Raw genomic sequence first — 23,136 nt, 5'->3', positions numbered from 1 at the left:
ATTTATAATAAGTACAATTTAATTGCTTTGAATGATACAAAACAGTGCAGACGAATAAATTAACACAAATAGATGACGTAACGTCTGTAATGATGCAGAGTGTATTTCAAAAAACGCCTTAGGGTGACTCTTATTTTGAAAAAGATCATCGGGAGTTTGTAATCTAACTTGACAGGTTATTCCGGAATATTTGTGAGGGGCGGGGAGGAAATGTGTTGGTAACCTGGAAAGCGGTGAAACAGCAAGTGATAAACACACGGACAAAAAAAGTTACTAAAATAATGCACAAACATGGCTGTGCTGGAACTGTACACCAAGGTAAGAGGGAAAACAAGCCTAATCTTTTAAAATACACGTAAGATCATGTTTCCATACAGTCTAGAGGTTGCAAGTTTACAGACGCATATGGAAACTTTGTCAGCGCTCTGAAAGGTTGTAAAGCAAACAGATCCACAGGAATTTAAAGGCGAAACACTTAGCTACATCTTTTTATAGTATAATATTATGAGGTAGCATATATGATGGAGTATTGGTTCCTATTGGGTGGATTTTCTCTTGCATGTATTGGTTTTAGTCACTTGTACAGTAAGCCATGGCATTAATAACTGAAATAATTATTTGTCACTTTTTTAATCATTTTAGTACAACAGAGTGTGGATATCAGATGAAGAACATGTGTGGAAATCGGCAGAGATTGTAAAAGATTTCCATTCAGGAGATAAAGTTCTTGAATTGCTTCTGGAGGATGGCTCTGTAAGTAAAATGGAAAGTGACTAATAATACCCTCAATATATGACTGTATTACATTTATAATGGTGAGAAGCACCAGCTGACCTGATTCTCCTACATCACCTATCACTGGACAGGAGTACTGCTACACTGTTGACCCGTCTAAACCACAACTCCCTCCTCTCCGAAACCCAGACATCTTGGTGGGGGAGAATGACCTGACAGCTCTGAGTTACTTGCATGAACCTGCAGTCCTGCACAATCTCAAAGTGCGATTTGTGGAGTCCAGAATCATCTATACCTACTGTGGTACAACTGCAAGAAGCCTTAAACTGACAAATGGGTGATAAATTAAAGGAAAACCTCTCACACTTGACCCTTACAATGAGGTGGTCCTGTGGCTCTGTAATGCATTTTTACTGTAAATTCATACGACGTTGCTCCAAGTGATCACAAACAGGATACTGATGCAGCTGATGCAGTCACGATGAATCACTGAATAACATGATAAGTATACAAATAATGACTCACATATTATGGCTTTAAGAGTCATCAGAGATTTTTGGCCAACATAGTGAACCAACACCTTACTAAAACACTTTATGCTGTTGTTGTGTTTTTTCGTTTTTGTTAATTTGTCACCCATTTGTGTAACTGAGTACTGAGGTGTTAGCAGGTTAAGTTTCTTGCTCAGTCTGTGTTGTTCCCTCATTTCAGGTATTATATTGGTGGCTCTAAATCCCTATAAGCAGCTTCCTATCTATGGAGATGCAATCATTCATGCCTACTCAGGACAGAACATGGGAGACATGGACCCTCATATATTTGCAGTGGCAGAGGAGGCTTACAAACAGATGGCAAGGTAAATAAAAGTTGAGATTGCCTCATTTAAGTTTTATAGTAGTTTTACATCAGCGAGAACTGATGGCTGTATGCAGATTGGAGGCAGTGAGCATGAGTCTGCAGATTTAAAAGGACTCTACTAACATATGCATGGGGCAAACTTTCTTGGTCAGCACCAAGAAAGTGTTAAAACATCTAAATAACTTGTACTTATGTACAGTTGTTTGAACTGATGCTCTTGGAATCTGCAGATCACTGAGTTCATTGGAGTCTCCCACTGTTCTGAGTATTAGTCAGTCCAATAAGTGCTGTCAGGCAAATCCTTTTTATGCTGGAAAAGGGAAACTGACAGTTGTAGGCAATCATGATCACTAATGAGAAGTTAATAGACCTTGGCCTTGTTAAGATAATAAACAATGTACAGCCTTCAGCCCCACTTATTAGATTTGAGTGAGTGTATGTATATCTATTTGACCCTGTGGGGGTTAGAGAAAAGCCAAACTCACTTCAAAATGCGCCTAATTATTGTTGGGGTTTTTTTGTTTGTTTTTTAAACTCATTAAACATAATCATTCCACCCTGGAAAAAGAAAAGTCCAAAGAAATAATTAAAGGCCCCAAATTGCCATGACATCACCTGACCACAACTGTATGGTTGTGTGCTATGCGTGCATGCGTTTATGTCCTGGTGATCATTAAAATGAAATCTAGTCAATAACTGCCCAAGTAAGTCCCAAGTAATGCTTCAAGACACAGTGGTGCGTACTTTGTTTATATCCCCCTTTTCTTTCTCAGAAACCACAAGAACCAGTCTATCATAGTCAGCGGTGAATCTGGAGCTGGTAAAACGGTGTCTGCTCGATACGCTATGAGGTACTTTGCTGTTGTGAGCAAATCTGCAAATAAGACACGAGTTGAAGACAAAGTCCTGGCATCCAATCCAATAACAGAGGTACGATCTCGAGACTACACAAAACAGCTGTTGAACTAAACAGGCAAAAATGTTCACATATTTATTCATACACAAAAAAATCTTATAAATAGTTCTTATAATTCATTTCCTCTTAAGGCAATAGGAAATGCAAAGACCACTAGGAACGACAACAGCAGCCGTTTTGGGAAATACACAGAGATCAGCTTTGACAGGAAGTACCGGATCATCGGAGCAAACATGAGGACCTACCTGTTAGAGAAATCCAGAGTGGTCTTTCAGGTATGCATGATTGTGAGATCAGGATTCTTTCAAGTTTCGTTACTGTGTTTAATCCATAATACTAATCTTAAGTTCTGTTTTTGTTTCAGGCAGAAAATGAGCGTAATTACCACATATTTTACCAGATTTGTTCCTGTGCAGACTCACCAGCGTTTAAGAACCTGAGACTACGTAAGTATTTGCACTGAGGGTTTATTGTGGATCTGTGACACTTAACTGCTGCTGTTTTATTACTATTTAAACTAACTCACCCAGAAAACACAACTAAGTCTTGCAGTAGTTTATTATAAGCAGCATCAGTAATATAATCTTTCATCTGCAGAGAGTGCAGACAAGTTCAACTACACCTGCATGGGTGGTGACATAACCATTGAAGGTGTGAATGACAAGAAGGACTTGGAAGAGACTCGACAGACCTTCTCACTTCTGGGTAAAGGTTGCCTCAACATGACTGAAACCTCCCTTTATGATTTTAAAGTTTTATCTTAGCTTTAACGTCTTTTCTCCAGGATTGAAGGAGGACTTTCAGTCAGATGTGTTTAAAGTTCTGGCAGCCATTCTGCATTTGGGTAATGTGGAGATTAAAAACATAGGCGATGACAAATCATTAGTTCCCGTGAGTAGCTGTTCATAACTTGTGTGTGCGACCGATCTTGAATCATTCACCAGGTTATGTACAAAGCTTGATTTGTATATCTTTCAGCCCAGTGATCCACACCTGGCTGTCTTCTGCGAGCTGCTGGGGGTGAGCGCAGAGGGGCTCGTACGCTGGCTGTGCCATCGGAGGATCGTTCTGGTAGCCGAAACGGTTGTGAAGCCGGTCCCCAAAGATCGGGCAGTAAATGCCAGAGACGCTCTAGCTAAGCATATCTATGCCCATCTGTTTGACTGCATTATAAACAGGATAAACACAGCACTACAGGTGCCAGGAAAGCAACATGCTTTCATTGGTGTTCTGGACATTTATGGGTAATGCAAGCGCAACTCTTTTTTCTTTTTCTTTTTTTCAATATGTGTGCAGCTTTCTTTTGCTGACATTTTTAAATGTCCATTCTGGTTTTTTTCCTTCAGTTTTGAAACATTTGACATCAACAGCTTTGAACAGTTTTGCATCAACTATGCAAACGAAAAGCTTCAACAGCAGTTTAACCTGGTCAGCAATGCCTTCTTCCACATTCACTGCTAATTACCACACGCACCTCTTTACCAGCTTACACGTTTATTCTCTTGGGTCTTTTCAGCATGTATTCAAGCTGGAGCAAGAGGAGTACATGAAAGAGGACATCCCATGGACGCTGATAGATTTCTATGACAATCAACCTGTCATCGATCTGATTGAAGCAAAGATGGGGATCCTTGACTTGCTCGATGAAGAATGTTTAGTAAGATCTGATTAATAATAGGATCTTGGTGTTATCAGTCACAAATTGCATTTTGACTTGATTGTCAGCATCTTTTTTTTTTACGTCTTTCTGCTTCACAGTTCCCTCAAGGCACCGATCAAAGCTGGTTGCAAAAGCTTTATAACTACCTACAAGCCAGCCCTATGTTTGAGAAGCCCAGGTTATCAAATGAGGCCTTTGTGATTCAGCACTTTGCAGACAAGGTGGAGTCTAATCACCTGGCATCTGCACAATATAGCAAAAAATTCCCTGCCGTTATAAACTTTATGAACTCTTTTCTTATATACATATTTCTACAGGTGGAATATCAGTGCAGAGGTTTTCTCGAGAAGAACAGAGATGCTCTCTATGAAGAACTCGTGGACATGATGAGGTCTAGTAAGGTAATCAAAAGCCTTCACGTATGTTCACTTTATGTTTGCTTTTCCTCATTTTAACAGATTCCTCTTATTTGCAAATGTTATCAGTTACCTTTTCTGGCCAACTTTTTCCAAGAGGAGGAGAAGAACACTGCGATCGGTAAGAGTGTCAAAGTGAAGCCCGCCAGGCCTTCAGTGAAACCAGCCAATAAAAACCTGAGAACCTCAGTGGGAGATAAGGTGCTAATGTTTGCTCTGTTTCTCTGCTTTGCTCTAGGCTGAACTCACATTCTCACTGAAGTTCACATACTGTATTGTTTCCTATCCAACCGGCTGAATTTGTATTTCTGTTCTGTCTCTTGAACGATGTTGTTGAATGCAGTTTCGCAGCTCCCTCTCCTTACTCATGGAAACACTGAATGCGACCACGCCTCACTACGTGCGCTGCATTAAGCCTAACGATGAAAAGCTCCCATTTGAGTATGATTACTAATGAATTTTTAATTCAGATGTTTCACTCTTGTGTCACTGAAGTGTTTGGTCATGTTTCTGTTTTTGGTGTTTTCTCATGTTTTTAGGTATGACTCCAGGAGGGTAGTGCAGCAGCTGCGAGCCTGCGGAGTCCTTGAAACTATTCGTATCAGTGCACAGAGCTACCCATCCAGGTGACTGTATATATATATATATATATATATATATATATATATATATATATATATATATATATATATATATGTTCATGCAGCATAATTACAACTTATAGCATGTTCAGCTCCATGTCATCATGCTGAGTATTGGCATGGTTTTTGTTTGTAGGTGGACATACATTGAGTTTTACAGCAGATACAGTATCCTAATGTCACACATGGAGGCAGACCTCAATGACAAGAAACAGACTTGCAAGAATGTGCTGCAGAGGTTGATTCACGTATGTTGTATCATATGGCACTCACTAATGTAAGTGTCATTCATGGCCGTGCATCACTTTGTCCTCATGGCTTGCTCCCCAGGACTCTAACCAGTATAAGTTTGGCCGGACAAAGATCTTCTTCAGAGCTGGTCAGGTAGCTTATCTCGAGAAGCTGCGTCTGGACCGACTTCGAGGAGCCTGTGAGACCATCCAGAAACATGCTCGTGGATGGAGCCAGAGGAGGAAGTACCTGGCCCTAAGAAAGGCCGCCATCATTCTCCAGCAGTATGTCCGTGGAAAGAGGACAATCCGGTTAGAACCGTTCACTTGTTTGAGTTTTGTTGACCTGCATCCTGTAAAGATTCCTCTTAAGATTATAAAATGAACATACACTTATTTTGTTTGTAAACCTTCAGTAAAACAGTGACTGCTGCGACACTGAAGCAGGGCTGGGCAGCATTGGTGATACAGAGACACTGGAGAGGCTACCGCCTGAGGCAGGTCTACCAGGTAGTGCGTCTGGCAACCATCACCATCCAGGCCTTCACACGAGGTTGGATAGCTCGTAAACGATACAAGAAGGTCTGTAACAGACAGTTTACGAATCATTTTCATCACTAAAATAAATATTGTTGACAAATTGAATGTAACCTCCTGATTTATGTAAACCTCAGATGATAGAAGAACACAAAGCGCTGGTTATCCAGAAGTATGCCAGAGCGTGGCTGGCACGACGGCGATTTCAGACTATGCGTCGGCTCGTGCTTAATGTCCAGCTCTCCTACCGGGTGCAGCAGCTCAGAAAGAAGATTGAAGAGCAGGTAACGGTGCTTCGAGACAAATTTTAGCTGTGATTTTCTTTTTGTTTTTTGCAGATAATGTAATTTAATGTGTTCCCTGACAGAACAAAGAGAATCGTGGATTATTGGAAAGGTTGACAAGCTTGGCAAACTCACACTCCCAAACTATGGAAAAGCTTCAGGGTCTGGAGACACAGCTGGAAAAATCAACCAACCAGAAGGCTTCTTTAGAGAAACGAGAGAAGAAAGCTAAAGAAGATGCCAGTTTGGTTAGTATTGAAGTTGATGCCTGAAGTCTGTTTGTGTCTTTGCTGCATTTTTGTTTGCAGAGGAAGCGCTCTGTTTGAGATCCTTTAGGAAAACCTGTTTTTCTTGCCTAGACAATCGCACAACTTCAAAAGGAAGTAGAAGTTCTCAACCTTGAGAAGGAGAAGTTGGAGAAAACATTTGAAGCTTCTACCAAAGACGCCAAAGGTAATAAGAGTTGAGATTTCTGTATAAACACCACAGTGACTGCGTTTGCGTCACATTTGTGACTGGCCTCACAATCTTTCAGAGACCTTTGATCAAGTAAAGAGGAACCTTCTGGAAGAAAAAGAAAATGAAGCAAGGCTTAGAAAGTAAGTATTTAAAAAGTGAGATTTATCATCTACAGCTGGGGTTCCAACTCCTTTTAGTTTATGTGCAACACACAGCCCAGTTTGATCTCAAGCGGTGGGACCAGTATAACAATTGCAGAATTCAATTCAATTCAATTTTGTTTATATAGCTCCCCTTATGAGCAAGCACTTTGGGGACAGTGTGAGGGAAAAAGAAAAACACTGCTGGTGTACAGCATGGTTGAGCAAATATTTAAGCTAATATTTCTCCCAAAGAAGCTATATATATATCCCAGCTTCTTTGGTTTAATCAGATAGCTTTTTCTTCTCTGAAGGATCGCGGAAAACAACATTGAAATTCAGAGACAGGACCACGAGGCCGAGGTGGCAACTCTGAAAGAGGAGATAAAAAGGCTGAAAGAAGAACGAGTCATCCTGCAGAGAAAGTTAGAAGAGGGGGCGCAGGCGAACTCAGACCTGCAGGAGCAGGTCATCCAGCTCACCAAGCATGTCAAACTAATTCCCGAGCTACGCAGAGATCTGAACAACCTGCAAAATCAGAGAAATAACATGGAGAGAAAGATGAAGCAGCAGTCGGAACAAGCAAGAGGTGTGTATAGAATTTTATGTAAAAAAAAAAAACTCCTTTGTGTAAAGAAAAAGAAGTTGTTTGTTGATGAGCCTTGAATGTTTTCTGCAGGTAAAGTGAGTGAGATCGCAAGGCAGCTTCTTGAAGGTGTTGTTGAAGAGGAAGTTCTTCTGGGGTAATCCAGATATTTTGAGCACTGTGTTTCCTCACTTCATCTCTATTAGTCATTTAATCTGACACATTGTTTCTCCAAAGGATGACTTCTGACGAATCAGAGAAGATTTATGAAGTTGAAGATTTGCTGTCAGCCTTTGAACGCCTACAAAAAGCCATCAGGTCTTCATTTTTCAACCATAGCAAACCACTTTCTTATTAACAGAAACGTGCAGCTTTCCTTCTGGGTGTCTGTACTTGAATTTGTTAAATGTCTCACATTTGTTGGCAGGATTCTAGAAAACCACCAGAGGGAGCAGAAGGAAAGCTATGAGACTCAAGTAGAGGGCTTGAAATTGAAAGTGGACCACCTTGAGAATGAGAACAGCAAGCTGCAAAACCTGTTCCAGGAGAAAAGCAATGTCAATGAAAATATTTGCCAAGAAGTGTCCAGACTCAGCAGTGAAAACTCAGTATGTCATTGCACGTATTATTCGATACGTCACGGGTTAAAGGTGCGAGCTTCAGAATGTAACTGTGACGTCTGCTTTAATTTCATTCGCAGGTGATCCCGGAGCTGAAGCTGCGGGTTTCAGAGCTGCAGAGACAGAAACAAGAGCTTGAAGGCCTTGTTGAGGAGCAGAAAAGAGAATTAACAGGTACACTCTTTTGTTCAGGAGTCTCGCAGTGAAGCAGATTACTGTTTTAACTTGCTCTTTTATTTTTATGTCATTCAACAGAAAAAAACAAAGAGATCTCTCACAATCTTCAAAAGAAGATTACAGAAGAGAGCTCACAACGGAGGTAAATTACTCAGCGGTAGTGATGTCTTTCTTGATTAAAGTAGTGATGGTCATATCTGGTTCATCCTGATTTTGGATGTTTTTTTTAGGTACTTTGAGGAAAAAGCTGAAGAGCTGGAGGGGGAGAAGAGAGAGCTTCAAGGCAGAGTAGAGGAGCTGGAAGAGGAGAATGATCACTTGAAGAGACAGCAGCTGATGGAGAATGAGGTCAAAAGCAAACTCAGAGAGGAGACTTCACGGTTAACTGCTGAGAACATGGTGCGTTGAGCGTACGAAGGGTAGAAGGTTACAGTGAGAGTAAACCAATAACTGATTCCACTTTTAATTCAGGACTTTGACGAGCTGCTCGACCAGAAAGACAGATTAATAAAGAAACTTCAGACTCAAGTTAAGAGCCTCGAAACGTCACAGAGAGGTAGCACTGGAGCTCCTGCGCCACATGTAAACAAAGAAATCGAGTCCATACAAGCTGTCTCAACTTTTTCATCACATTTATTGTTTCTCAAACAGCGAGGCAAAAAACTGCATCCACCCTTCCCAAAGATTACCTTGGCATGTTGGAGTACAAGAGAGAGGATGAACCAAGGCTCATTGAAAACATCATTCTGGGTATTCTTCCCCTGCACTATGTCTGCAATATGCCCATGTTACCTGCCTTTTATTTAATAATCATATAAGCTATTTGATCCATGGATGTGAGCAGGAGTGAGGGTATTAAAACTCGGATGAATGGATAAACCATATTCTCGGACAAATTTGTCCCGATTTCCTCGCAGATCTGAAACTCAAAGGCGTGGCGGTCAACATGATCCCGACCCTGCCAGCTTACATCCTCTTCATGTGCATCCGCCATGCGGACTACCTGAACGATGAGGCAAAACTCAAGTCCCTTATGAATGCAATCATTGGTGGAGTCAAGAAAGTCATCGTGGTAAAGTTAACTATTTTTGTAACCCTTGTTTAACCAGGAAGTAAAACTCTTGAGCTCAAGATTCTCGTTTGGGGTTTTGCACCCCAGATAGGTGGGGTTAAGCTAGCTGAGAAACAAGTCCTAGCAGGAGGAGGTGGGGTAGACCCAGGACATGCTGCAGAGATTATATCTCTTGGCTGGCCTGGGAACACCTCTCTGTTCCCCTGGATATATATGGATAGACTGGTGAATGGATTGATGTATTTTGAGGTATTGTTTATATCTAATAATGTAAACAACATTTTCCTGTTTTAGAGTCATCAAAAAGATTTAGAGTTCCTGTCCTTCTGGCTCTCAAACACCCACCAGCTCCTCAACTGTCTGAAGCAGTACAGCGGGGAGGAAGTACAAATTTACTTTTTTTAAAAAAAAATCAGTAGTTACTGTTTCATTTCTGTCTGTTGATAATATCATATACATATTAAAATGCTCTTGTTTTCCATCCTGTTAACAAAAGGAGTTCCTGAAGCAAAGTACACCTCGCCAGAAAAAAAACTGCTTGCAGAATTTCGATTTGTCGGAACACAGACAGATTCTCAGCGATCTGGCCATCCAAATCTATCATCGGTTTATCTCAGTCATGCAAAAGACTCTTACTCCCACTATTGGTAATGTTTTTTCAAATGTAATATTTTGCCAAAAAAATCCTTTTATGAGTAAGCTAAACCCTACTTCTACACTTTCTTAGTACCCGGCATGCTGGAGCACGAGAGTCTACAGGGGATTTCTAGCATGAAGCCGACGGGCTTCAGGAAGCGTTCCAACAGCTTCTATGAGGAATCAGAGACCTACACCATCTCCTCCATCCTCCAGCATCTAACTGTCTTCCACTCCACCATGAACCACCATAGTCTGGACCAGGGCCTCATCAAACAAGTGATCAAACAGCTGTTCTACCTCGTGGCTGCGATCACTCTTAACAACATCATGCTCCGCAAGGACATGTGCTCCTGCAGGAAGGGGATGCAGATCAGGTCTGTGCTCGCAGATCAGGTATGTGCTTTGAACACAACTCAAAGAGAGTTTAGTTTAACAGCTGCTTTCTCTTTTCAGATGCAACATCAGTTATCTAGAAGAGTGGCTGAAAGAGAAGGAACTTCAAAACGTGAATGCTATGGATACTTTGAAGCCACTGGCTCAAACTGCGTGGTTACTGCAAGTCAACAAATCCACTGATGATGATGCCAAGGAGATCATTGAAAAATGCTCTGAACTCAGCCCCGTTCAGGTACTTCCATCTGTTGTCTAAAATGTGGTTTTGGTGGGTTCTTTTTTTTTTCATTTTTAAATCTCGCACTAAACTCCAACCTAACATTAAAATTTGTAGATTGTCAAAATTTTGAACTCATACACGCCCATTGACGATTTTGAAAAAAGAGTGACATCATCGTTTGTCCGCAAAGTTCAGGTGAGCCCAGCTGTTCATTTTCAAATATAAACACCCTCCTAGCCAAAATAAATACAGTTGACTAAGCTGTCAATATATTTCTCATTCCAGTCTTTGCTCCAAGACCACGAAGGCTCCGCACAGCTGATGCTGGATGCAGATTATCGTTTCCAGGTCACGTTTCCATTCTGCACGTCCACACAGGCTCTGGAGCTGCTGCAGGTCCCGAACAGCCTTCATCTCGACTTCCTCAACAGGATCTGACACACAGATCCTTTGACATTTTTACTCCTTATGCTGAGTCTTAGTCAGTCTGTTTAAAGTTGCACTAGATTGTAGATAGAAATATTTAAGCACTTTCATTAAAACCCTGTACAGCACATGTTTAAAACAAAGAACAACTGAATAACATTGCAACATTTTGACCAAACACGACATAGCAATGATATTTTATTCTTGTGTACTGTATATAATATGTGTGTGTGTGTGTGTACATTTTTATTTAAATTGCAATAACATGCTAAATAAATGAATAAAGGCATTATCTTGGATTAAAGCTATACCAATGCAAACCTATTTTATACTATCATATACTCAGGTTAAAATACAGCAAGGCTAAAATATGAGTTAATTAAATGCTCACTGTGTATTTTTTTCATATGTGTGTCCTGTAGTTGAATCAGAGGATGTAAGATGTGAAAATGAAGTAATATGAATTTATAAAATAGCATGCCAAATCACCAACTCATAACAGCTCATTAAAAAAAATGAAGAAGAATAAAATTACTTTAACAAACAATATTACTTGTTTTCTCAGTAATTCTTTTTTGGTTAAAATGAAAACATCTTTGCTCCATTTCAGCATATTAAAATGCCAGAAAGCCCTCTCTCCCTCTCCCTCTGCCACATTAATGCCTTTCAGGCAAACGAGCTTGTCCCTTCTCTTCATGTGGGCAGCGTGAAAAAAATGCATTATTAAGCTGAGTGTAGTGTTGCTTAGGGGATGCATCCTGTGTGTGTGTGTGTGTGTGTGTGTGTGCGGCAGCATCACCGGGATGCAGGATCCTCCTCCCCTGGAAACTGGAGGAGCATCTTCGCCCTCTGACGTCATGACAGCAGCATCAGCTGTTAGCTCTGCTCTAAGCCTTTTCGCTGCCGATCGCTTCCTGCTCAAAGGAAATATATGAGATCCCCTCCAACCCCTGAAATGGCGACACAGGAGGTACCGCTGAACGAGACTCTGGCTCACCTCAAAACGGAGTCGGAGACGCTGAAGTCGAAGCTGGAGGAGGAAAGAGCGAAGCTGCACGATGTCGAGCGTGAGTGCTAAAAAAATGGAGAGGCCCTGATTCATTCCTGCGTTTACCCTGTGACGGGACGGATAACAGCGAGCGTCTCCTCATAGCCTCACGTTTCTCCGCCAGAAGTCAAAGATCGCCGGTGTTACCGGAGATGGGGGATTTGGCGGAGCAGATTATCGATCCGATCGGCGCCGATGTCACCGATTTGTCAAGAGACGGGGGCAGGCTGTTTTGTTTGCCTCCCCATTTCATAGCCTAATACTTTCATCCATGTTTCATCCATGGACTGTTTTCCTTTACTTTCTTTCTTTTTATTGATTGATTTATTTTTACTCATATTTTACTCATAATATCTGAACAATATGACAATTAAAGCAAGAGTGTGAAATAAAAACGTGAAAATCAAGCACAGGTCATTTCTGATGCATATTTTATGTGATTCGGGCTATCTGAGACATGGCAGATTAAAAATAGATTAATTCAATATTCCTCCATTTAGATGGGCCTGCTGTAGTTTAATCCTGGCTGCTGCCACGAGTGTTAATGTGGGGACATGTTTAATGTATAATATACATGTGTGTTTGTGCAGTACATCAGGTGGCAGAGAAGGTGGAGGGGCTTGGCCAGTTTGTCATGAAGACCCGGAGGACCCTGAAGGGGCACGGGAATAAAGTTCTGTGCATGGACTGGTGCAAGGACAAGAGGAGGATCGTCAGCTCCTCACAGGTCACAAACCCCTAGTCTCGTTTCCAGCTGACTGCAGAGCAAGTTTGTTGTTGGTGGCATGTGTTTTAAAAGTGTACAAACCTTTATTATCTTTTGATACAGGATGGAAAAGTTATTGTGTGGGACGCTTTCACCACCAACAAGGTAACTTTTACTTTTCATGGGTCACGTATTCTTAGATATTTGTATTTTTTGCTTTTGAATCGATAACAATAAAAATAATATAAATTTCCATGATGGTAATAAGTTTGCTTTAGATAGAATTTTTTTTTTTAGATCAGATAGGAGTGACACATAGGATTTGTGCATCAATATATCTATTGTGTGCTGATGGTAAATCCAACTGTCCTGTTTTTATGAAGGAGACATCAGAGTTAGATGATAAAAACTGAAATTGTGTAAAAGTGTTTTCTAAAGTTTTCTACATGGGACAAACCAAAGCTAGTTGTTCTGCTTTGATTATGGATAATGAATTCTCCCTGTGCGGCTCGAGCACAAAAGCCTTGTCTTCTGATGTTTATAGGAACATGCTGTGACAATGCCTTGCACCTGGGTGATGGCCTGTGCCTATGCCCCCTCTGGCTGCGCTGTAGCTTGTGGGTGAGTGCGTTACTCTCTATGATGATCCAGATCTGGTTGTATTTTGCTGTATTTTTTGTTGCTTTTCTGTATTTTGTTTTTGTGGTAAAGTGTGTAGCTTCTCTGTTGCAGAGGCCTGGACAATAAATGCTCAGTTTATCCTCTGTCTTTGGACAAGAATGAGAACTTAGCTGCAAAGAAGAAGTCAGTGGCCATGCACACAAACTACCTGTCTGCTTGTAGCTTCACCAACTCGGATATGCAGGTGAGAAAACTGTCACCACACTCTAAAAACATCCACAAACCACTGAGGATCATGGGTAAAATGCCTGTGGAAACAGTAGCTGCAAGCTACCTTTTTATTTTTCTCTCAATCAGATATCACTTCCTTCTATATTCCAGTGAGAGCTCCCATACTTTGTTAATAATTTACAAGTTTGACTTCCTGGTCACATGAGGTGTCACACTGCAAAGGCAGTCCATTTACAACTACATGATAGCCTGTAACGACTTCTTTTTTTTTTCTCTTGCCGCATGCATTCAAGATCCTGACGTCCAGCGGGGATGGAACATGTGCATTATGGGATGTTGAGAGTGGGCAGCTGTTACAGAGTTTCCATGGACACGCTGCAGACGTGTTGTGTCTGGATCTGGCCCCATCTGAAACCGGAAACACGTTTGTTTCGGGGGTGAGGACACTTTCTGCACAGCTTTCGGTACAGCTTACTTAAAGAGGCTAAACACTGAAATTTTTGACACTTTCTGCTTTGCTTTCATTGGCAGGGCTGTGATAAGAAGGCCAATGTCTGGGATATGCGTTCAGGGCAGTGTATTCAGTCCTTTGAAACTCACGAGTCAGACATAAATAGCGTACGGTAAGTCACACCCTTGTAATGGCTCCTGAATATAAGTGTAGAGAAGGTAAGTGTAAAGATGAGTGCCTTTTCTATTTATAATTACGCATTAAAAGGAAGTGTTTTAAAGGCCTCATCATGTGTGCATTATCATAACATATTTTATGTTATTGTAATGGCCTCTATATTTTTGTTTGCAAACAAAAATGTTAAAATCTGGAGTCTCATTTTCTTATGCTACCACTAGGAGTTGCTATAAGTCAGAAGTATTCAAATCTTACATGTAAGAGCTTTAAAAATTGATTTCTTATTACTGCTGTCTGTATTTTAACAGATACTATCCCAGCGGAGACGCTTTTGCATCTGGATCGGATGACGCTACAGTAAGAATTGATTTCTTCATGTTACCTTTGACTGGTGAAGCCAGTTTTCATGTGCAGCGTGCTGCAGATAATTAATCATAATTACACTGCACCATAAAAAAACAGAAAAAAATGAAAACACTCCCCTTTGTTACAGTGCCGCCTGTATGACCTAAGGGCAGACAGGGAAGTGGCTATCTATTCCAAAGACAGCATCATATTTGGCGTCTCCAGTGTTGATTTCTCGCTCAGTGGTACGATATATAGAATATTTACCTTCGCCGTTGTTTGTACTGAGCTTAAGGATAATGCCGCTAAAACATTTTGGGTGTGCCCTCTCTTTCCCCAGGCCGGCTACTGTTTGGTGGCTACAACGACTACACCATTAATGTTTGGGATGTTCTCAAAGGAACACGGGTCTCTATTCTGTTTGGACACGAGAACCGTGTCAGCACCCTGCGGGTTTCCCCTGATGGGACAGCCTTCTGCACAGGTTCCTGGGACCACACTCTTCGGGTATGATATCTGATCTGGCACATGTGATTACTCCAGGTTTCTGTCTGGTTATATCTTGTAATGTCTATTTTCTTTGCCTTCCAGATCTGGGCCTAAGCATCAAGACAAAAACGATTAAATAGTAGACAGACCTACTGAAGACACACTGATGTTTCTGTTTGCTAGAGTACAATCACAGAGATAGAGACTCAGTTTTGATTGTACATAGGGCACATCAATAGCATTGTATATACTCCAGTGTTTTGGCCAGGGTAGATTTACATATTTTAAAGAGTAATAAACCAAATGGCTAGCTCGCATTACAATGTGATGGGAAGAAAAGGTGCACAGAAGTTCTTACGATTACAACTATGAAGTTTAAAACAAGTATATTACTGAAAATATTATTGGTAGTGGCTTGCATCAGTCTAGGATAGAAGTGACACAATAATGTGATGTGTTAATTAGCCCACATGGAGGAAAATACATGTTTACTTATTGTTATTATTTTTTATTAAACAAATGAGGACATTCATTCAGAGGAGACATCAAAGAGCAGGGGGGCTTTTCTGTGAATGGCAAAAGTAATGAGAAATAATAATGAGATTTATGGAGAAAGGTACAAATTAATATTTTATTTTGGAAATTATATTAAATGTACATCTAACAAACAACGTGTGCACCCAACAGCTGCTTCTCACCTGCCAATATAATACTGTATCAATATCAATGCAAAGAAAGCACATTAATAGGTAAACATGAGAAGAATGATTTTTTTTCATACCTGTAATTTAAAATATGGTTTACTACATCTTTTTGCGTTTCCAGATGTGGAAGCCACTCACTACTCGATGTGCACTAGAGACACCCTGAACTTGTGCTACCCCACTGTTGAAATACTAATAAGTTAAAAAAAATTAATAAAAAAATATATATACATATAATTGAATGTACTCCTTTTCATGCAGTTGTCCAATGGTTGTAATTTCATATTTAGAGTAATTATTGTAGTTTAGTGTACAGATATGCAGGGGACTGTTAATCAAACTATTACAAACATAATAAAATCAGTTTTGAATATCGCTCCTACGTGTCTCTTTATTATTATTATTATTATTATTATTATTATTATTATTATTATTATTATTATTATTATTATTATTATTATCTCAGCAGAGTGAGGGCCCACTGTTATTGTTGAGGGTTTCCAATAAAATTTCAAATCAAGCGGAAGTGACATCATCAAAAAGCCTTGCCGATTCAAAACAATGGCCGACAGAAGAGCCAGTGTTGTAACTCTTGTAGTCGTTTTAAATGTTTAACTAGTAACATTTAATGTGTGTATGTAAGAGACTCTTATTGTGATGTTTAGCGATTTAATAAGTGTGTTTTATAAGAGAGAAGCCAGCTGCTTAGCCCGCTTTTAGCTGCCAAAATGAGCGATGTTGTGGAGAAGACGCTGACAGCTCTGCCGAGCCTCCTCTCTTTAGACTCTCACCCTGGGTCTGCAAAACTGTCCTCTACTTCAAAGCTAGGAAACCTCATCAGAGGAATCACTGAGCTAACGTCTAAACATGTGAGTTTGCCCTTTTGAAATGAACTAAAAACAAGATAAGTTGACGATACCGTCTAAGGTTGCTAAGCTAAGCTGCCTGTGCTAACTCATTATAGGCATGTCTTTACGTTTAACCTACTTACTGGATGCCTTACATTACTGTACTAAGTTAGAGGCTGGTTTACAGGCGTTGTGTTGTTTTTGCCATGTTAATATCATGTGGCAGAACAAATTATAGCAGTGCTACTTCACGCATTTATCCTCACTGGTGCGTTCATGTTCATTTTCGTAAACTCAGACAAATTGGAGAAGTTCGTCTTCTGGGATTTCCGAGGTTTTGGTAAATGTTTTTTGGACAGGATCCTGGTATTTATCACGTCTAGTCTCTGTGGCAGAAAGCACTCAATGCATACAGGACAAGTAGTCAGCAGTATTCACTCACTTGCCACTTTATAAGGCACACCTGTTCAACTGCTTTTTAACACAAATCTCTAATTTCGTTGCAGCAGTTCCATGCATTTAGACATGCGAACCCGCTGAAGTTCAAACTTGACCATCCGTGATTTAGGTGATCATGGCATGGTTCTTAGTGTCAGACAGGCTGGTCTGAGTATTTCAGTCTGTCAGATTGCTCCTCTGCTTGGATTTTCTCTAGAGTTTATAGAGAACATTGCCCAAAAAAGAGAAAACACAGAAGAGCAAGCCTGAATGTTTAAATTCTGAATGCACAACACACTTAACTGTGAAGCAGATGTGCTATAGCTGCAGAAGACCATAGCAGGTGCCACTCCTGTCAGCTAAGAACAGGAAACTGACTGGAGGAACTGATTAATAAAAGGGGAAAAAAAGAACAGGAAACTGAGGCTACAATTTGGATGGCGTCACCAAATATTGGACAATAAAAGATTAGAAAAATATTGCCTAGTTTCACATTTTCTATTGGAACATTTGGATGGTTGGGTCTGAACTTGGCATAAACATCTTGGAGCCATCCTACTTTGTGTCAGTGGTTCAGGCTGCTGCTGCTGGTGTAATGGTGTGAGAGATATTTTCTTGGCACATGTTGGGCACCCCAGTGCAAACTGAGCATCAATTAAACTCCATAACCTGAATAACACGCCATGTCACAAAACTCAAATCATCTCAAACCGGTTTCTTGAACATGACAATGAGTCACTGTACTCAAATGACCTCCACAGTCAACAGATGTTAGTCCAAAAGAACACCTTTGGTATTTGTAGGATCGGAGTTTCACATCATGAATTAAGAGAGTGACTAGTCACTAGTATGAGCTAGGTGTAACTAATAAAGTGGCCAGTTTGTATAAACCTTGTATTGTTAAACCTGCATACCTGAAATTCTTACTGCATTTCTTTGGTGTTAAATGGTGTGTCTGTATATTCCAGTTACCTTTTGGCAAGCAAAAGCTTGCTGGTTCATTTCCGAGCACAGATACAAATCCCCTTTGAGGTTGTTTCAGGAAGAGTATCCACCGTAAAACCTCTGCCAAATTAAGCATGCAAAACTACTTGCTGTGGAGACTCCTTATGAAAAGGGAGCAGCCAAAATTAACTTTTCACACCATCTTGGAAATTCCAAGCAAACATTTCCCCATTTTTCTGAATTAAGAAGATATCTTAATATCCCAAAAGAGTTTCCGTCCTACTTGAAGGGTTGATTACATGAGTAACAATGACCACCACCCCATTATTGCATATCTTCAAAGTCCTATCAATTCATTTGACTGTGAAGAAATATTCAGAAGACTCTTAAGTCTCTAACAGTACAGTGCCATCTGTTTCGCCCACTGATGCCAGTATTTCCTCTTGTTTCAAAGTGAATTACTCATAAAATCAAGCTTTTGAGAAAATAGAGCTTCTTAGGATTTTAGTAGGAAATTAGTAGGAAAATTCTAGCAGAAGTGTTGCCACGTGTCTGGCAGGAAAGAGAGTACCAATTTGTTTATTTGCAAAAAAAAACCCCGCACTACATTTTTGGAAATATTTGTGGGTGTTTTCTATTTTTTGTGGGGGATTTTGTACTACATGAACACTGAAGTGGCCCCCAGTGAGATGACAGTGCCAACAGTGGCCCACGCTCATTTAAGTTTAGACCCCTGCTCTATAAGGTATCGCCAAGGCCGAAAACATTATGACATAATTCAAATAATTCTCATGTTCAGTAGGAATACTCTATAGGAATAAACCTTGACGTCTCACAGTCTGAAATACATTTAAACTTGTGTTTCTTTGCATCACTGGCTCGCTGTAAACTTCTCATTACCTTGAAATAAGCATGACTCGGTAAACCACCAATGTATTTCATCTTACTTCCCATTGTCTCCTGTTCTATAGGAGGAAGAAAAACTTATTCAGCATGAGCTTTTGGCGATCAAAGAACAAGTGTCCTCTCCCAACACCACCATGGTAAATCTTTCCTGGTTTTTCTCTGCTGTCTTGCACAAGAAATCATATACATTAAAATTCCACCGAGACACGAAGTTACCAATGTGTTTACTTCTTCCTTTTGTCATAATCTGATTCAGAGGCAGATGAAGGAGCTCATGGTGCGATCGATCTACTGTGAAATGTTGGGCTACGAGGCTTCCTTCAGCTATATTCATGCCATTAAACTGGCTCAGCAAGGCACTGTTCTGGAAAAGAGAGTCGGTAGGTTTAATAAATAACTCATTCCTCAGAGTCTCGTGTGTCAGGGCCCATTTGTTCTTATGATCTACACACAAGGCCAGGAGGAGCAGCTGATGATGAGGCAGGTTGCATAAACTTGTTAGGACAACGAGGAGAATATTGCATGGAACAATAAAAGCTTCGTCCTTTGTGGCAAATTCTGACATATGTCTAGTTTCATAACTCATGTTTGATTACTTGGGAAGAAGAGAAGGGTGTTGATGAGACGAGAGAGTCAGCTGAACAGAATGTACTGATAGGAGGTGGGCTCCAGCTGGTTGTTGAAAGCTGCTGATCTTCCTCTAAATCCTTGGCACACAAAACGACATGTAAAAGAATACCACGAAGGAATAAAAAACCCCACCGCACCTGGTCTCATGAATCATTTTACATTTATGTTCCAGTGCGCGTCCTTACGTGGCCTTACTCCCTCCTCTTTTCTTAATTTAAAGGATAATACTGTCATTTTTGAGGATTTAACAATAAAGATTTATACAACAAAAAGACACAAGGTGGTACTTTAAAAGCTTCAGTGTTGAGAGTGTTGCAGAATATGGATTTATTTACAACATCAGTGTTAAATATGAAAAAGCTAGACTGCTTTGGTCACAAATATGTTTATTTGTGGTTTTTCAGGTTACCTCGCTGTGTCCTTATTTCTGAATGAAAGTCACGAGCTTCTGCTCCTCCTGGTAAACACTGTGTTAAAGGTGGGCGTGGGCTTACACAACATTCATCATACGATGCCCAAAAGGGAATTTAGGATATTTGATTGTCGTGTTTTGTGTTCACAGGATCTTCAGAGTACAAATCTTATTGAAGTGTGCATGGCTCTGACTGTTGTCAGCCAGATGTTCCCCAAAGATATGATCCCTGCAATCCTTCCTCTAGTGGAGGAAAAACTAAATCACCCAAAGTAATGAACGCTGCTCATCACCTGCATGCATGGTTGAATATTTCTTTGTGCCGTTGAGCTTGAATATTTTTATTAATACGTTTTTGTCGGAACAAACTTTCAGAGAAATCATTAGAAGGAAAGCAGTCCTGGCGCTGTACAAGTTCTACCTAATAGCACCAAATCAAGTTCAGCACATCCACAACAAGTTTCGCAAAGCTCTTTGTGACAAAGATCCTGGTGTGATGACAGCCTCACTACACATCTACCTGCAGATGATCCAGGTAGTTACTGGTTTCCTCATAATTTGCAGTACTCTGTTGAAATGTACATATGTATGTATTTATTTATTTTTTGCTTTAATACAGGAGAACCCAGAAGCTTACAAGGACCTGACGCCAAGTTTTGTCACCATATTGAAGCAGGTGGTGGGAGGAAAGCTGCCCATGGATTTTAATTATCACACTGTTCCTGCTCCATGGCTTCAAATTCAGCTGCTCAGAATACTCTCCTTACTTGGAAAAAATGATCAGAGGTAGATATTATTTGTCCCATCTTCACATCTCACTAAAATCACCCGATTCTTCACTGATTTTGTGCATGTTCTCTCTCTTCATAGTACAAGTGAGGTCATGTATGAAGTCCTTGATGAGTCTTTACAAAGAGCAGAGATGAACCATAACATCACTTATGGTATGCAGCATTTCTAATCAGTATGCTTTTTGTAACCATTTAAGTTCTTCTGTCAGCCACTTATATACGTTTCTCTTTATTTCCAGCTATTTTATACGAGTGTGTAAAATGTATTTACACAATTCATCCAAAGTCCGACCTTTTGGAAAAAGCTGCAAAGTGCATTGGAAACTTTGTTTTGTCCCCCAAGTTAAATCTAAAATATCTAGGTAAGAGACAAAGAGAAACACGACTGTACATAAATAATGTCTCTTTGTTGAAAATCTAACAAAAACACTTTCTCTATGATACTGCAGGCCTGAAGGCCCTCACCTACGTTGTCCAGCAGGATCCTAAACTGGCCTTGCAGCATCAGATGACCATCATAGAGTGTCTTGATCACCCTGACCTCATTATTAAGCGTGAGGTGAGGCTCACAGTGATGTAGTCTGAACGTGTGAGGTTGTAAGGTTGCAGGTTTTTAGCATTACCAGGCTTCTTTTTTTTTGTCTTGTAGACGCTGGAGTTGCTCTTTCGCATCACTAATGGCCAGAATGTTACAGTCATTGTTGAGAAGATGCTGGAGTTTCTGTGTATCAGTGAAGATGATCACACTACCATTGACCTGGTGGGGAAGGTGGCAGAACTGGCGGAAAAATATCCTTTAAAGTGTAATCTTCTTAAATGTTCATTCATTATCACTCCTGAGGCCCTCTGGAGCTGTAAAATGCTGCGGCTAAGAAATCACAGTCATAGAAACTCATATTCAAAGTAACTCTTTGTAAACTTATGTTGTTGTGCTGAGTCACAACAGGCTGTCATTTCAGCTTTTCTGGTTAGATTTCACATAAATCAAACTTTAAAAAGTAAAGAAGAGATGGGAGAACGACCCTTTAGCCACAAGTAGTATTTGGTCACCTTCCTTCACGGGCATATGAGCTTCAGTGACTTCCCATGTTTAATCCATAGGAAATAATGTGATGTCAGTTCACCCTTTGTAGTTGTAACAACTTGTTTATGGGAATTTTTAACCACTCTTCCAGAATTGCATTTGTGAAGTCAGACATTGACAGAGGCCTGGCTCGCAGTCTCCCCTCCAATTCGTCCTAAAGGCGTTCTGTTGGATTGTAGTCAGCACTCTGTGCAGGCCAGTCACGTTCTTCCAGTCATCCATGTCTTTATGGACCTTACTTTGTGCACTGGTATGCAGTCATGTTGGAAGGAGTTGCCATGGCCAAATTGTTCACAGAAGGTTGGGAGAGTCAAATTGTCTAAAATGTCCTGGTATGCTAAAGCATGAGACTGTAGTTCAGGTGGTAGAGCACTAATTGGTGGTGGTTTGATCCCCCGTCTGCTCCAGTCCGCATGCCAACTATGATAACAATGTATTATAATTAATGAATCTGTAAGTATGAGTGTGTGTGAATGTTAGAGAGAAAGAGAGCTTGTGTGAATGAGGCAAGTTGTGTAAAGCATGTTGAATGCACACTTAGAGTTGAAAAAATAAATAAATAAGAACCATTTACTTTCACTGGAACTATGGGCCCATGATCCAACCGTTAAACCCAGACTCCTCCATCAGGTCGTAGTGATTGAGCCTGCAGAAAGTCGGTGACCTCCGTGCACTATGTGCCTCAGCATCCGCTGACCCTGCTTTGTGGATTTTACGAGGTGTACAACTTTGTGGCTGAATTTCTCATGATCCCAATCACTTCCCTTTGTGATAAAACCTCTAACAATTCACTGTAGAATATTTAGTAGCTAGGACATTTCACAAATGGACATGTGGTGGGGACTCAGTGTTCTTCACCCACAGTGAATGCATGATGAAACTGCACAAAAAAGGTTTTGAAAAATCCTGATGTAAATTTATACTTCCTAGCAATAATATGATGAATTTAGAGAAAACATTAACATTCAAGTTTCTTTTTATTGGAAACCCTTGATACTTTTTTGAGTTAATATTGCGCTAAAACATAACTATCAACAATTGGAGGTTGAGACCTCCAATTGACAGAAAGTAAACAGAAATTAACAAAATATTTTTAAATATAATGTTATTTATGATGCTGAGTTAGTACAAATTCACTGCAATTTTCTCCTTGATAGATTTTCAACCTGTCTGGGGTTTACCTCAACCTGTTGCCCAAAGTGTATCTTTTATACTTTGTTTGTTAAATTTCTTGTATTTTCCTATAAACCACTGTACATATGCACCAGATAACGAATGGTTCATAGAAACGATGAACACTG

The 23,136-nt window shown here is 40.3% G+C and overlaps 3 protein-coding genes across 4 annotated transcripts in view; all 3 read left to right on the top strand.

The window, feature by feature from the left end:
* Positions 1-53: 53 nt before the first annotated feature.
* Positions 54-11,608, top strand: myo5c (myosin VC). Its single transcript, XM_085462077.1, has 40 exons — positions 54-318; positions 643-753; positions 867-1,038; positions 1,447-1,591; positions 2,367-2,523; positions 2,641-2,784; positions 2,874-2,955; positions 3,107-3,214; positions 3,294-3,400; positions 3,488-3,753; positions 3,856-3,937; positions 4,026-4,166; positions 4,268-4,390; positions 4,487-4,570; positions 4,655-4,786; positions 4,929-5,026; positions 5,125-5,211; positions 5,363-5,474; positions 5,557-5,768; positions 5,873-6,038; positions 6,131-6,277; positions 6,361-6,525; positions 6,637-6,730; positions 6,813-6,876; positions 7,191-7,465; positions 7,556-7,619; positions 7,700-7,780; positions 7,890-8,070; positions 8,163-8,256; positions 8,338-8,401; positions 8,490-8,658; positions 8,731-8,815; positions 8,911-9,009; positions 9,177-9,331; positions 9,626-9,715; positions 9,828-9,978; positions 10,059-10,344; positions 10,424-10,598; positions 10,698-10,778; positions 10,869-11,608. Exons 1-40 carry the CDS (start codon positions 292-294, stop codon positions 11,019-11,021), a joined length of 5,229 nt encoding a protein of 1,742 aa, XP_085318203.1. The 5' UTR covers positions 54-291; the 3' UTR covers positions 11,022-11,608.
* A 181-nt stretch (positions 11,609-11,789) lies between these two features.
* Positions 11,790-16,156, top strand: gnb5a (guanine nucleotide binding protein (G protein), beta 5a). 2 transcript variants are annotated; one of them, XM_085462078.1, is made up of 11 exons: positions 11,791-12,076; positions 12,648-12,784; positions 12,887-12,928; positions 13,308-13,384; positions 13,496-13,628; positions 13,909-14,052; positions 14,147-14,238; positions 14,552-14,600; positions 14,737-14,833; positions 14,929-15,095; positions 15,180-16,156. In XM_085462078.1, the coding sequence occupies exons 1-11, from the start codon at positions 11,941-11,943 to the stop codon at positions 15,189-15,191; spliced, it is 1,086 nt and encodes a 361-aa protein (XP_085318204.1). In that variant the 5' UTR covers positions 11,791-11,940; the 3' UTR covers positions 15,192-16,156. The 2 variants fall into 2 exon arrangements, with proteins under 2 accessions (XP_085318205.1, XP_085318204.1); XM_085462079.1 differs by lacking the exon at positions 15,180-16,156 and having other exon boundaries at positions 11,790-12,076; positions 14,929-15,101.
* A 154-nt stretch (positions 16,157-16,310) lies between these two features.
* ap4e1 (adaptor related protein complex 4 subunit epsilon 1) overlaps positions 16,311-23,136 on the top strand; it is a 19,352-nt gene continuing 12,526 nt past the window's right edge. Inside the window, exons 1-12 of the mRNA XM_085462075.1 lie at positions 16,311-16,650; positions 18,984-19,055; positions 19,175-19,298; positions 19,953-20,026; positions 20,111-20,232; positions 20,336-20,495; positions 20,580-20,746; positions 20,831-20,904; positions 20,991-21,113; positions 21,201-21,310; positions 21,401-21,540; positions 23,093-23,136. The exon at positions 23,093-23,136 is cut by the window's right edge and continues 69 nt beyond it. Of these exons, the coding sequence (XP_085318201.1) occupies positions 16,510-16,650; positions 18,984-19,055; positions 19,175-19,298; positions 19,953-20,026; positions 20,111-20,232; positions 20,336-20,495; positions 20,580-20,746; positions 20,831-20,904; positions 20,991-21,113; positions 21,201-21,310; positions 21,401-21,540; positions 23,093-23,136 (1,351 nt within the window). The 5' untranslated portion in view covers positions 16,311-16,509. The remainder of the gene's footprint in view (positions 16,651-18,983; positions 19,056-19,174; positions 19,299-19,952; positions 20,027-20,110; positions 20,233-20,335; positions 20,496-20,579; positions 20,747-20,830; positions 20,905-20,990; positions 21,114-21,200; positions 21,311-21,400; positions 21,541-23,092) is intronic.

Source organism: Copadichromis virginalis, linkage group LG7 (assembly GCF_057382275.1).
Source record: "Copadichromis virginalis isolate Kocher_CV1m ecotype Utaka linkage group LG7, C_Virginalis_male_GT1.1, whole genome shotgun sequence".
Lineage (NCBI taxonomy): Eukaryota > Metazoa > Chordata > Actinopteri > Cichliformes > Cichlidae > Copadichromis > Copadichromis virginalis.
The sequence above is the reverse complement of the archived record's forward strand: the minus strand, read 5'-3'. Positions and strand labels throughout refer to the sequence as shown.